The 13952-nt window shown below is 39.1% G+C and overlaps 1 protein-coding gene across 1 annotated transcript in view; it reads left to right on the top strand.

The window, feature by feature from the left end:
• DPP4 (dipeptidyl peptidase 4) overlaps positions 1-13952 on the top strand; it is a 78341-nt gene that overhangs the window by 20217 nt on the left and 44172 nt on the right. The window contains exons 3-8 of the mRNA XM_007078452.2: positions 1764-1859; positions 2262-2353; positions 3703-3783; positions 10910-10962; positions 11090-11162; positions 11978-12098. Of these exons, the coding sequence (XP_007078514.1) occupies positions 1764-1859; positions 2262-2353; positions 3703-3783; positions 10910-10962; positions 11090-11162; positions 11978-12098 (516 nt within the window). The remainder of the gene's footprint in view (positions 1-1763; positions 1860-2261; positions 2354-3702; positions 3784-10909; positions 10963-11089; positions 11163-11977; positions 12099-13952) is intronic.

The following is a 13952-nucleotide window of genomic DNA, read 5'->3' as shown; positions in this document are numbered from 1 at the left end:
TATAGAACTGTGCTAGGTACTAAGGTTGATGAAAAACAAAAATCCAAAGCCATGTCTTCAACAAATACATGGCCTCGCTAAGTATACAACACTGGTAGGCATGGAAAAATTGTTATCAGCAGAAGTTATTAAATGAGTAGTGTTGGGGCAAAAGTCAGAGGAGACAGCACTGAAGTCTTGATGAGAGAGGAGGGCGTTGGCAGGTGGAGGACTGTGCCAGCCTGGGAAACAGTTGGAGATGTTGTAGGGAGGAGGCTCAGGAGAAGGGGCAAAGTCAGAAAAGCGAAAGAAGGTTTACTGGGTTCAGTAGGCAATCAGCATGACGAGGTTAGAGGCTTAATGCACGGAGTGAGTAGAAATGACCCTGGAGAGTCTCATGCCAGACCGTGGAGGTCACGAGTGCCAGGCTAAGGAGTTGGAATCTTCCTGTGGGCATTGGGGAATCTGTGAAGGCTTTTGAGGAAAAAGTCACCAGGATAAAAGTGGATTTTGGGAAAACCATGCCAGAAGTGGTGCAGTGGAAGAATTGGACTGGGAGAAATTCAGGGCAGGATACCTGGAAGAAAGATTTCACAGGAAGAATCAACAGGGTTAATAGGATGCAGGTGATGGTAAGAGAGAGAGACATCACAAATGATTTTCAGACTTTGAAGTGGGGTCTCCAGTAACAGAATCTAAAACCACACACACACACACATTCCCTAGGGAAAATTATTTTCGAAGGAAGACAATTATCTTATACAAGGTAGGTCTGGGGTTAGCATGGGACAAGTCACTAAGAAGGCCCCACACAGCACTGGAAATGTGAGTTTAGGGTGTGGAAGACTAAGGTAGTGAGTACAGGTGTTGTTATGTATTTAAATGGGAAATATGCCTGAAGCCCAGGAAGTCCCATTCTCCAGAGTCCTCTGGAAAGAGAAATGTAGAAAGAGAAGAGCAAAAAGCTGAAGATTGAACATCAGGGCATTTCTGCCTTTGAGGTCAATGAAGAAAAATAGAGTCAAGGAGGAGATGGAAAAATAAAGGTTAGAGACTGAGAAGGAGAAGCGAGGAGGTATCACAGAATCCAAGAGAGGGTTTCATAAAAACCTCCCCCAAGTTCAAGGAAAGATGATAGAAACAAAGGTCACTGAATTGGGTGCTCAGCAGGTCTTAAAGGTCTGTGCAAAGCAAGGTTCACTTCCGTGTGAACCTTCAGGCCTCAAAGAAGGACAGTCTGGCCTTGTGCCCATCTACTGTGCAGCCACATGTAGCTACTGACCAGGAGTGTGCCTAGTCAGCCTGGGATATGCTGTAATCATAGACGACATGCCGGTTTCAAAGAAGTAGTATAAAAAAGAAGAATGTGAAAGATCTCATTAATAAAATTTAAATATTGATTGCATGTTGAAATGATAATATTTTGAATATTTGGGGTAAATAAAATATGCTGCTGAAATTATTTTCACCTTAAAATCTTTAAATATGGTTACTAGAAAATGTACTTAAGTTATATTTCCATTGGATTTTGCGGATCTAGACCTTATAGGGAAGCTCGCTAATATAGGCACTAACATAGCTCAGGGAGGTACACCAATCATATATGCTTTAACAGTTAAGTGCATTCACCCAGCCTGAAGTCTTTCAGAATGTGTTTTCCATTTTGTGAGTGTATTCCTGTATTTTGTGACCAGTGTATATTACAGTGATCCATTTGTTTATTTTATCCCAAAGTTAGGTTATTCCATCTTACTGAACATTTGGCTCTTTTTTTCAACCAACAGATGATGCTGCAGCTGACAGTCGCAGAACTTACACTCTAACTGATTATTTAAAAAATACTTTTAGGGTGAAATTCTACTCCTTGCGGTGGGTTTCAGGTAAGGACTTTTTTTGGGAGGGGACAGATTTTTATGCTTGTGCTCATTCTAGTTAGGTTGTGGGGCACTTTTGTGGCCCTGAGAAGATATCCTTGTTTGGTTAAACCACATAGGAGAGTTGTTTTGGTTTTTTTTTTTCTCCTTAAGCGTGCAAAGAGAAAACCTTAGTATTTCTTTGATACATACTATAAAAAGTTAAAAGTGAATTGAAACCTTGACAGTAATGATGGGAAAATGGATGCATACTAGTGTAATATCCATCATTTAATGTTTCTCTGACTTACAAATGCTTGTTGAGTACTTGCGTGAATGTAAACATTAAGTTTTTACTGGATAATTTTTAGCTGATGAAGATATTTAATCATAACTTGAAATACTGATCTGACCATTTTCTTTCTTTAGATCACGATTATCTCTACAAACAAGATGATAATATCTTGCTATTCAATGCTGAATATGGAAACAGCTCCATTTTCTTGGAGAACAGTACATTTGTATGTTTAATCGCATAATTCATTCCTACTTTAAGGATAAATTCTGGGGATTTTTTTTTTCATAACCTTTCAAATCATGAGTACTATCATTTCTCATCTGTTGAACTCTCTCTGCAGCATATGGCACAGTGGATCTTTCTCTTCTTCTTGGAATGCTCCCTGCCTTGGCTACTTTTTAGTCTCCCTTGACGATTCTTCCTCCTCTGCCCATACTCCTCAGTGTAAGTGCCCCTCAGGGCTCTGTCTTCACTTGCTGGCCTCTGTCCCCACTTGGCATGCTCTCCTTCGGTGAACTTCATACACTTCCACAGCATCAGGGCTCTCCTTTTCGCCTTGACTCTTGAATGCACACCTTCAACACTAACCTCCTGCCAAGATCGAAATCTTTTATTTCTAGTAGCTTGCTTGCTCCTGTCCACCCATGGCCTCAAGGTATTTTAAATTCAGTATCCCAAGTTAAACTAGTTATTTCCCCTTGACTCTCCCAGCAAACTGAAAGCACCCTATTCCTCTTCCTGAGTTCCCCATCTTGATACGTAATGCTCTCCTCTGAGTCACTTAGGCTAGAAAATGAAATTCTACTCTTTAAATCCTCAGAATCCTCTTTGATTCCTGTGTGACCCCGCCCCCATATTTAGCTATTCAACAAACCCTATCATTTCTCCCTCTGCAATGTCAAGTACCCCTCAGATTTCTGTTTCCACTGTAGAGTCCTGGTTCAAGGCCTTTTTAATCTGTGTGAGTGAGTATTCTAGCTTGTGTCCCTATCTCCATTTTGTAGATGAGACCATTGCATTGCCCAAGTCTAGGGCTGATGCAACCCTACTCATCTCATGTCAGCTACTGTGTCAACCAGAGCATCTTTGTAAAGACAGATAAGATTCTATCACATCCATGTGCAAAAAGTCATTTATAGTTCCACTTTTTATATTTCAGTCCAAGCTATTTTTTGAATTTTACATCCTCCCACCTTATATATTTTCTGATGTACCCTATACTGTGTTCAGGTTATGCCTAATCTCTGGATAGTCTCTTAATACGCATGCTCTTTCACACATCTGGTTTTTTGCTTATGCTCTTCCCCCTACTGGGAAATTTCTCTCTCTTTTCTGATCCCTACCCTCATGGTGGTCTTTCGTTGGTTGGAATTAATCCTTCCCTCTCTGGTTCTCTAACCCTGATCACCATACGCCTTGTACAATGGTCATTTGTGTCGGGGGATGTGCCATTTCTGGGAGCTCCCAAGGCATGAGCCACATGTCTAGAACCATACCTTGTACATAGTAATTACTCAATAATGACTGTTAAATGAAGCTGTTCAATTGTTCTTTTTTCTATCTGCTTGACAGGATGAATTTGAACATTCCATAAACGATTATTTGGTATCTCCTGATGGACAGTTTATTCTCTTAGAGTACAACTATGTGAAGGTAAAAGAAATGCTGTCTTACTATGACATTTAAAGAACTCTATGAACCCTATGAGTATGTTACTTTATAACTGATTTCAAGTTCACGAATATTTAAGATTGACACCTAAGTAATATAGTAGGCACTAAAATCTCATTAATCCAGCATCAAAAGGAGCAATAGCCATTCTCATTCATAAAGGGTAAGTCCAACAACTGTTTTCAAAGCAGTCTATTTTTTGGTGTTTTCAAATACTAAAAAGTACAAGTAATACATTATAGATATAAAATACAAGTTAAAATAGAACTTATAATTTAAATTGTTTGACTTGCACATCCAGTAACAGAACCCCTTATTTCCTTTGTCTCAGCTTTATATATAGTAAACTCTCAGTAAGTATTTGCTTTAGAAGGAGTCATACTTCCTCTCCTCCAGAAGAGACTCTGCGTGGTGGTTCAGATCACCTCCCAGCTTCCAGGTCCTACCATATACAAACCATTCTAAAGGGGGAGCCTCAGCTCAAAATCAGAGTCTCACACACTCAGGAAAGCTTAATCACATATTCTCTTCACGTTTAGAATGGCTACAAATTGCCAGTAACTTTAACTGCAGGTTTTTATTTACTTTTATTTTTTCTAATGCTTATTTATTTTGAGAGAGTGAGATGGTGAGTGGGGGAGGGGCAGGAAGCAAGAGAGAGAGAGAGAGAGAGAGAGAGAGAATCCTAAACAGGCTCAGCACTGTCAGCACAAAGCCCAATGCGGGGCTCAAATCCATGGACCATGAGATCATGACCTGATCCCAAATCAAGAGTCAGATGCTTAACTGACTGAGCCACCCAGGCGCCCCTTAACTGCAGCTTTTTAATTATTCCTGGATTTGACAACAGTTGTCAAGTATAGGAAGTCTTAAGACTTGTAGGAAAGATTAAAAACCTGTAGGGATATTCTGCATTGAAAGCAAAATACAAAGCTGGGGATCCCCACCTCTGCCTTTTTATTCTAGAATAAATAATAAATACTGATCAGCCTTATCTCACGCCCCAACGCTTCTTCTATACTCAGGCCAAGTAAACCCCATCTCCTACTCCATTTCCCATTTCAACGTGGTGACTCTCAATCATAATATTTACCCTGGATTCACTGTCTCCAGCTCCATTTCCTGGACATGAAGACTCTCTGACTCTGTTCTGCTAAACCCATAAAGTAGGAGCCAATCAGAATCTTAGGCCAACTTTAACACATCTGTTCCCAATAATGGATTGTTCATTTAATTCAGTGGTTTTTATTGCTCTCTATAGATTAAAATCACTTGAGGAGCTTTTAAAAATTCCCAGTGGCCAGGTCCAATCCCCAGATTCATAAATTATAGTATCTGGAGTGAAGATGGCATCCATGTTTTTTTTTAATGGGCATATTATTTTAATGAGCAAAGGGCTGAGAACAACTGAATACAATTGCCCATGTTAAGGACAAACATAAAGGTTAAGGTAGAAACAGAAAGGTAAATACCAGCTCAATTTACTATTTGGCCAAGTTCAATAAGTGCTATATGATATATACTAATGGATGTATTTCACTGGTAGACCTTAGTTGGGCAACCATCATTGGTAATTTGTATCTGCTGTGTCACTGTAGTTTATGCATTTAACTGCTTTTGCTGTTTTTCTGGTATTTCCTTCATTCTGCTGCCATCCATGTTTTTCAGGCAGTATCTACAGGACTCCTTTTAAAAACTAAGTTAGATCATATCATGCCTATGTTTGAACCCTCATGATCAGTGATTTGCCATCCCTTGCAGAATGAAACACAAACTTTAACCACAGCATCCTCAGAAGCCTATGTGATTAGACCTCAGTCTGGCCTCGCTAACCCAACTCCTACTACCTTCTCTGGACTCACCATCTCGGCCAGTACTTCTCACCCCTGCCTGAACCTTACAATCACCTATGGAGGTTTTTAAAAATACAGATGCCTGCAGCCTACCCCACACCAACTAGTTCAGCATAGTGATGGGTGGGGCCCGGGCATGGGTAGATTTAAGGGCTCCCAGGTAATTCAGTGATCCAAAGAACTTTTAGGTACACCACTCTTCATTTTTCACAAGCATCATTCATTCTCCTCTAAGGGCCAAAGTATTTGCTATTGCTTCATTCTCGAACGTTCTTCCCCTGATTATCATATGGTACTCCCTTTTTAGTAAATTCAAGTCCAAGCTTTCTTGGATTGCTTTATCTAACTTGGCCCTCTGCCACTCTGTTCTCCCACACTTCACCATTCACTCCCTACCACATTAGCTTATTTTACTTTCTCCATACCTTTGACTGCAGAGCACTAAATTACAAGATTATTGAAAGTAGAGCACTCCATCTTCTCTTTTACTTCTTAGAATGTCTGATAGAATTTTCTGCAGCATACATGTACAACGTGTAGTAGTCTCTATTCATTGCCTAATGCTCCAGACAGTAATAGTTGCATCATCTATCACATGTTGGCGATATTCCAGTTGACTCATCAGGTCTCAGGATAACTGAGAAAAGTCGAGTTTTATTCTATTTCCTTGGAAGTCTACTGTGCAGAGTTCTTTAGATTTTACTCCATGGCTTCTCCATGACTGAGCGCATTTCAAAAGAGCAATTATTACTTCTACGTTGTGGCTATGAGCAAGTTAGTGAGTGAATGAGTGAAAACATAAACACATAAGTACTGTACGGCCTGGTATGTATGTTTTCCTAACATCTCCCCTTGCTGCTGAATGCTCCAGAGGTAATAGTAGCATCACCTATCGCATATTGACAATATTCTAGGAGCCCTGCTTAGCACTTCACATGCATTCCCATGAACCTCTCTTAAGATTGTTACTGACATTATCCCCATGTTCCTAAAGAGAAAATTGAACCTTAGAAAGAAACTTGCCTGATATTACATAATGGAAACTTGTCTTAGTGCATTTGGGCTGCTGTAACAATACCACAGATGGGGTGGGTTAATACCAGATTTATTTCTCATAGTTCTGGAGGCTGAGACAGAGGTCCATGGTCAAGGTGCTAGCAGATTCAGTGTCTGGTGAGGACCTGCTTCATGGAACACAGTTGGCCTCAAATGGAGAATGCGGCATGGAATCTCTCTGGAGTCTCTATTTCAACAAAACAAAACAAAACACACCTTATTTATTCTTGAGGGAGAGAGAGAGCACAAGCTGGGGAGGGACAGAGACAGAGGGGGACAGAGGATCCTAAGTGGGCCCTTTGCTGACACCAGAGAGCTCCATGCAGGGTTCAAACTCACAAACCATGACCTGAGCTGAAGTCGGCCGCTCAACCAGTTGAGCCACCCAAATGCCCCTGGAATTTCTTTTATAAGGGAACTAATCCAATTCAAGAGGGTTCCACCATCATGACCTAGTTACCTCCCAAAGGCCCACCTCCAATATCATCACACAGGGGGATAGGATTTCAACGTATGAATAACAGAGGGTGGGCAACAAACATTATAGCCAGACTTGAGTCCAGGTTAGAAGACTCCAAAGCCTGTGCTTTTCACAATAATCTTTCCCATCTTTGGCCTTCGGCTTCTCTTTGCTATGATGCTTTTGTAACCGCTTCTCTGTGTGGCAGTTTTCTGCCATCGAGACTTGGTCTAACAATCACTTTTTCATAGGCCTGTCTCCCTCTCCAGGCCCTAATTTATGCCTGCCTCTCCCCACCTACATCTATTATATCTCTTGAGATTCTTTTCTCATATTTACTTGTCCATATCCCCCATTCAACTATGAGCTCCTCAAGGACAGTGAGCCTTTCTCAGCCAGTAATGCCTGACAGAGGATAGCCGCTAATGTTTATAACCTAAATAGGGGATGAGTCTGTTTCAACGATGAAGTGAACACCCCAGACATTTTCGGTTTCCTTTTGCAACTCATGATGGATCTGTCATCCTGAGTGATCTCAAACCTTCTTAAACCTCTTTTTTAGCCTGTAACACACCGTTTGTCTCTCGCAGATAGAGCATGCAGAGGTTTCCCAGAAACAAGCATAGATTGTGTCAAAATAATCCAAGATTTAAAAAAAAAAGTATGACTCACAAAAGTTAGAGACTTAATACATAATTGTTGGCATGAGAGGATAGGAGGGTGATAAATGATAAGTGGGAAATATTCTTCAAGGTCGGAAACTCTGGCTTGTGTCTCAGCTCTGCCATTATACAAACTGGGTATCCTTGAGCTACCCATTTTGTTTATTTCATTCTCACAGGTAAAATTTGATTTTTATATCAGTTTGGTTTATTTATTTTTTTAGTTTGATTTATTTACTTTCAGAGAGAGAGAAAGAGAGCAGGGGAAGGGCAGAGAGGGGGAGAGAGAGAGAGAGAGAGAGAGAGAGAGAGAGAGAGAGAGAGAGAGAATCCCAAGCAGGCTCCACACTGTCAGCGCAGAGCCTGATGTGGGACTCAAACCCACAAATCATGAGATCATGACCTGAGCCAAAACCAAAAATTGGACGCTTAACCCACAGAGCCACCCAGGTACCCCTGGTTTGGTTTATTTCTTGAACACAGACTATGTGGCTTGTGCTAGACAAGACTCCAGGTATTTAAAAATGAATAAAACACAATTTCTTTCATCTAGGAATATGGTAGGGAAGACAGACATAAAGACATGTTTTAATGTGTACATGCATTCACATAAAACATAATTTTTCATAAATTCAAATCTGTGTATATATATGTTATCTTCAGTCTTACCTTTTTTTCCTCTTATGCCTGGTTCTCTACTTCTCTCCACCCCCATCTTTTCCCCAGGTATCACATGTTAAGAATCTTGTGTGTGTGTGTGTGTGTGTGTGTGTGTGTGTGTATTATACTACCCAATCATTCTGTGAAGATAGATATTTTTTAGTTATTGCTTATCCCATAAAAAATCCTACTTTCCATACTTTTCTGTAAATTGCATTTCTCACTCAATGATACCACGTGGAACTTCTTCCAAGGATTCTGGTATAGTTCTACTTGGTTTATTTTTAAATTAACAGACTTAATTTTTTTTTAGAATAGCTTTAGATTTATAGAATATGAGTGGAAAACACAGAGTTCCCATATACTTCCTCATCATCCCCCACTTCTGTCCCACTTTCCCCTATTATCAACATTTTGCATTAGTATGGCACATTTGTTGCAATTGATGAGCCATTATTGATACATTATTATTAACTAAAATCCACCGTCTACATTAGGGTTCATTCTTTATGTTGTACATTCTATGGGTTTTGGTAAATCTATAAAGTATAATGACATGTATCCACCATTACGGGATTATATGGAATATTTCACTGTCCTAAAAATCCTCTGTGCTCCAGCTCTTCGTCCCTTCCTTCCTCCAAACTCCTGGCAACAACTGATCTTTTTACTGTATCCATTAGTTTGCCTTTTCCAAAATATCATGTGGTGGAATTATACAGTATGTAGCCTTTTCAGATAGGCTTCTGTCACTTAGCAATAGGCATGTGAGGGTCCCTCCATGTCTTTTTGTGATGTCATAGCTCATTTCTTTTTACTGCTAAATAATATTCCAGTGTCTGGATGGACCACAGTTTGCTCACCCATCCCCTACTGAAAGACATCTTGGTTCTTCTAAGTTTTGGCAATTATGAATGACACTACAAATTTGTAGGGTTTTTAGATATGTGTGAGTTTTCAACTCATTTGGTTAATAACACGGAGTTTGCTGGTAAAGCTATTTGGGTTTGGAGTTTCCTTTGTGCAAATATTTTTATTGATTGATTCAATGTGTTTATTAGATATGAGACTTTACAGATTTTCCATTTTTTCTTGTCTCAGTTTTGATAACTTAATTTTCAAGGAATTTGCCCCTTTTTTAACTTTTATATTTATTGGCCCCCCCAAAAATGTTTGTAATATGGTCTTGAAATCTTAAATTTTTTTAATGTTTATTCATTTTGGAGAGACACAGAGTGTGGGGCAGCGGGGGTAGAGGGAGAGAGAGACACAGAACTTGAAGCAGGCTCCAGTCTCCGAGCTGTCTGCACAGAGCCCGATGCGGGGCTCTAACTCATGAACCATGAGATCATGACCTGAACTGAAGTCGGACACTCAACCAACCGAGCCACCCAGGTCGCAAACAAGATGGCTTTTTTCTTTTCTTTTCTTTTCTTTTCTTTTCTTTTCTTTTCTTTTCTTTTCTTTTCTTTTCTTTTCTTTTCTTTTCTTTTCTTTTCTTTTTAGATTTTTATTTTATCTTATATTTAGTAGGCTCCATGCCCAACATGGGGCTTGAACTCAGGACCCCAAGATCAAGAGTCTGTGCTCTACTACTGACTGAGCCAGCCAGGTGCCCAGGTCTTAAAATCTTTTAATCCCATTTTAATCCCATTTTAATCCCATTTTTCATTTCTAATATTGGTCATTCACTGGTCTTTTTTTTTTTCCTTACTTTTACTGTGTTAGCAATTTTATTCATCTTTTCAAAGAACCAGTTTTGGGCTTTGTTGATTTTTTTTTCTCTTCTGTTCATTTTCTGTGTGATTACTGATTTTACCTTTATTATTTCTTTTCTTCTTATTTGTTTGGATTTGGTTCACTTTTCATATTTTAGATATTGGATATCGTTGTTTAAAATATTGATGATATATATTCCAGTGTTAATATATATTACCAGGTGGCTTTCAAAAAAGTCTGTAGCACTTTGTATTTTCATGATCAATGTAGGAGAGTATTTCTCCACATCACCACCAGCGATAAAACTATAGATCTTTGAAATATTTTGTAAATAAGATGGTTGAAAAGTGAAAATCTGCATTTTCTTAAACAGGTGGACTTAACATGCTATGGTAAATGCTAGGAGTAATGTTTACCAGGGAGTAGCATGTGGGGAGCACTGTGATTCCAAGAAGTTTCCTTGGCAGGGGTGAAGCCAGAGCTAGGTTACAGGTGAGGTCCTGAGGAGTTTGTACCAGATGGTCTCTGAGAATCTCTTCCTAATTCTCAAATTCTAAGGATTGAGATAGGGAACCACAAAACGTGACACAGAATTATGCAATTTGTTACATTACTTTACATCTTCTCTTATGTGCCTATATCGAGTGGCTGAACTATCGAGGATCACAGGAGCCTGAAATGTCTGTTTTCTTTTACAGCAATGGAGACATTCTTACACAGCTTCATATGACATTTATGATTTAAATAAAAGGTCAGTGACTTCCTCATAAAAGCTATTAAGCTTTTTTAGTGTAATAATACTTTTTTGAAAAGAAGAAATCCCACTGTGATTTATTCATTTGGTAATGTTTCCTTTTATCTTTTTTTCTTTTTTTCAGGCAGCTGATTACAGAAGAGAAAATTCCAAACAACACACAGTGGATCACGTGGTCACCAGAGGGTCATAAATTGGTTAGTGAGTCTCTTCTGTTTTCAGAGAAACATAATGGCTCAAAGTTCTGACATGCAGAAGCTACTTTCCCTGATACAGAACAGACACTTAGGAAGCAAATACTTCACTATCAAATAGAGTGTTATTGCCTAAAATAGCATTTTTCTGGTCTTACACAGTAAATACGGTTCCTAAAAGTTTCTGAACTGCTACTGGGGAATTGTCTACATACTGGAAAAATGCTCTTAAACTCCTCAATTCTATTTTCTGTTGTACTGAGTTTGTTGTTTTGTTCGTTTGTTGAGGCGTACCTGCTTCTTGCTCGTTCTGTGACCTTCTCTCTGTCACTATAGATATACCTTCATGTTCTATGGTGCTAGGAGAATGGCAGAAGTCCAAAAGAAACTGACCAGGAGGCGGGATGTTCATTTGTAGATGGAACTCTCCATTCTGACATGCAACCACACTCCCTCAACCCCCAGCCCCCAGAAAGCAATGCGAAGCAGGCATCATTGTGTGAGAGTGGTCAGCCTCCTGGGTCTTTCTCATGTACTTCATTCAGCATGCACATGGGGGTGGTTGTAAGCTGTTTCTAATATGTGAAGTGTGTCTTTAGAATTATTTGGAGGATATAGCTGTATACTTAGCGTCTTTAAAATGTGAGGAGGATAGAAAAGGACTCTTTATCTTGCTCAAATTGAATAACCCAAGGTAGTCATCACATTTGCATACTTTATTGTTTGAGGATAAAATAGTTGATAGATATTTTTTAACTCTAGGATAAGATATATTATAGCAGGTTATTACTAATTAATCTCTTTTTCAATATTTCTAGGCATACGTTTGGAAAAATGATGTTTATGTTAAAAATGAACCAAATTCATCAAGTCATAGGATCACCTGGACTGGGGAAGAAAATGCAATATATAATGGAATAGCAGACTGGGTTTATGAAGGTAGAGACTTTAAAGCTTTTTCAAATTCGAAAGTCTGTAAGGTTTTTTTTTTTTTTAATACTTAAACATTTCTTTTAAAATGGAGAAATTCAATGGTATTCAACATAAGTTGCATTTCTTTTAAATGTCATCAAATCTCTTTAGCACTGACAATGCCAGGTGTCCCACAGCACAAGGATTTCTTAGCAGTAGCTAGTTTTGCCTGTGTCCTCATTGTCTCTGAATGCCCCTATTGTCTTCTGTCTCCTCCTACAAAGGGCCTTTCTGTATAGGTAGTTTTTCTGCTTTACTGGGGCATAAAAGCTTCCAGATTAACATCAGATGTTTCTCTAACTGGGCCTACCTAACCCAGAGTTACTGAGGAAAGCTAAATACTCCCACAGCATTCCAAGAGCTGACAAAATATTGTCTGGAGGTTGGAGACTAGAGGAGGAAGAAAGCATCTGTTTTACAGAGGATTTGTGTTCATTTGAACTTGGACAAATCATAATTTCCTGTTTTTAAAGAAGGAAAAAAAATAATTAGAAAGGCTTAGGGGACAAAATGGGTAAAAAAAAAAAAACAGAACTAAAAATATTAAAAAAGGATTAGTCTTCCTTTTAAGGTAGAGTTTTAGAAAATATTAACAAGACATTTTTCATGTCTATAGTTGCCAAGGTACAAGGCATTTTGAGACTGTTCCAAACTGTTTGCGAGGTTGCCTCATGCTTATTAAGTGCCCATCCTTAGTTCATCCTATGAGTTTTTCCTCATAGCTAAAAAAAAATAAAATAGTTTTTCTTCATGATGTAATATTGGTTCTTACCCAGTTCAAGTCTAACGGCTAATGTTACAACAACAAAAATCACTTTAAAAGAAAGATAAATCCCCATGGCCCATAAATAAGATTTGATTAAAACTGATAATGAAATTTACTTAACGATTGAAAAACATCTTTAACACCTGTTGGACAGCTTGGCACAACCTGAAGGACTCCCAGAGTGGACACTAGGTAAAGCCTCTTCCCAAAACTGCGACTCGACGCTTCCTTGTAACGTCGGAGTATATCTCTAAGATAAGAACACACCTAATACTAATGTCCTTTCTAACCTAGAGAATAGCTGGAAATATCTCATTTTGCATGTTTATGACAAGCAAAGGAATGGCTTCCCGGTTCCACTGTGGGCCTATCTCTAGTAAATGGGACTTAAGAGTTCCTACAGGGAAATTCCTACAATTGGTTTTGTATATTTATGAATGATCCGTACTTGGAAAGGGCACACTTGCTTCTCCGTATATTGGATCCACCCTCCCATTAGAGCCCCGGTCTCCACTGCAGCCATGATGACTTGTGGAGTATAAGATTGAAAGAGTATGTTCTGAGAGTCTATAGGTTCATAAGGAAAAGAACAAACAAAGCTGCAAGGTGTAGACAGGGCCACGTGCTGTATCATGGAGGGACACTCACAGAGTAGCTGACCATCTGGAACATGTGTCCCTTGCCCCACCCCCTGTTCCCAAATGGCTTCCTCTCTCAATTTCCCTGTGTTTTCACTTTGCCTTATTTCATGATTCTCCAATTGATTATTACCATAGTTAATAGGTGTCTTCTTTTGTAAAAATGATAATAATACTTTATCTTCTAGTATGAAGTTAATTATATGACATTGACTCTGAAGTATGAGTGTAGTTTACCTAACCTCAGGGTGAGAATGAGAATTTTGAGAGCAAGGATGAAAAGGGACAGAGAAAGAAAGAAATTTGGAAGATGGAGCACTCCTTACCCCTCAAGTAGTTGTGCTGACAGTGGGGGTGTGGGTAATTGAGTGCAATTCACGCTGAGTGTCAGTCACCTGTGAGGTGATGCGTCAGGTT

The sequence above is a fragment of the Panthera tigris genome, chromosome C1, assembly GCF_018350195.1.
Source record: "Panthera tigris isolate Pti1 chromosome C1, P.tigris_Pti1_mat1.1, whole genome shotgun sequence".
Taxonomy (NCBI): domain Eukaryota; kingdom Metazoa; phylum Chordata; class Mammalia; order Carnivora; family Felidae; genus Panthera; species Panthera tigris.
Note: the sequence above shows the minus strand (reverse complement) of the source record. Positions and strands in the feature narration are given on the sequence as shown.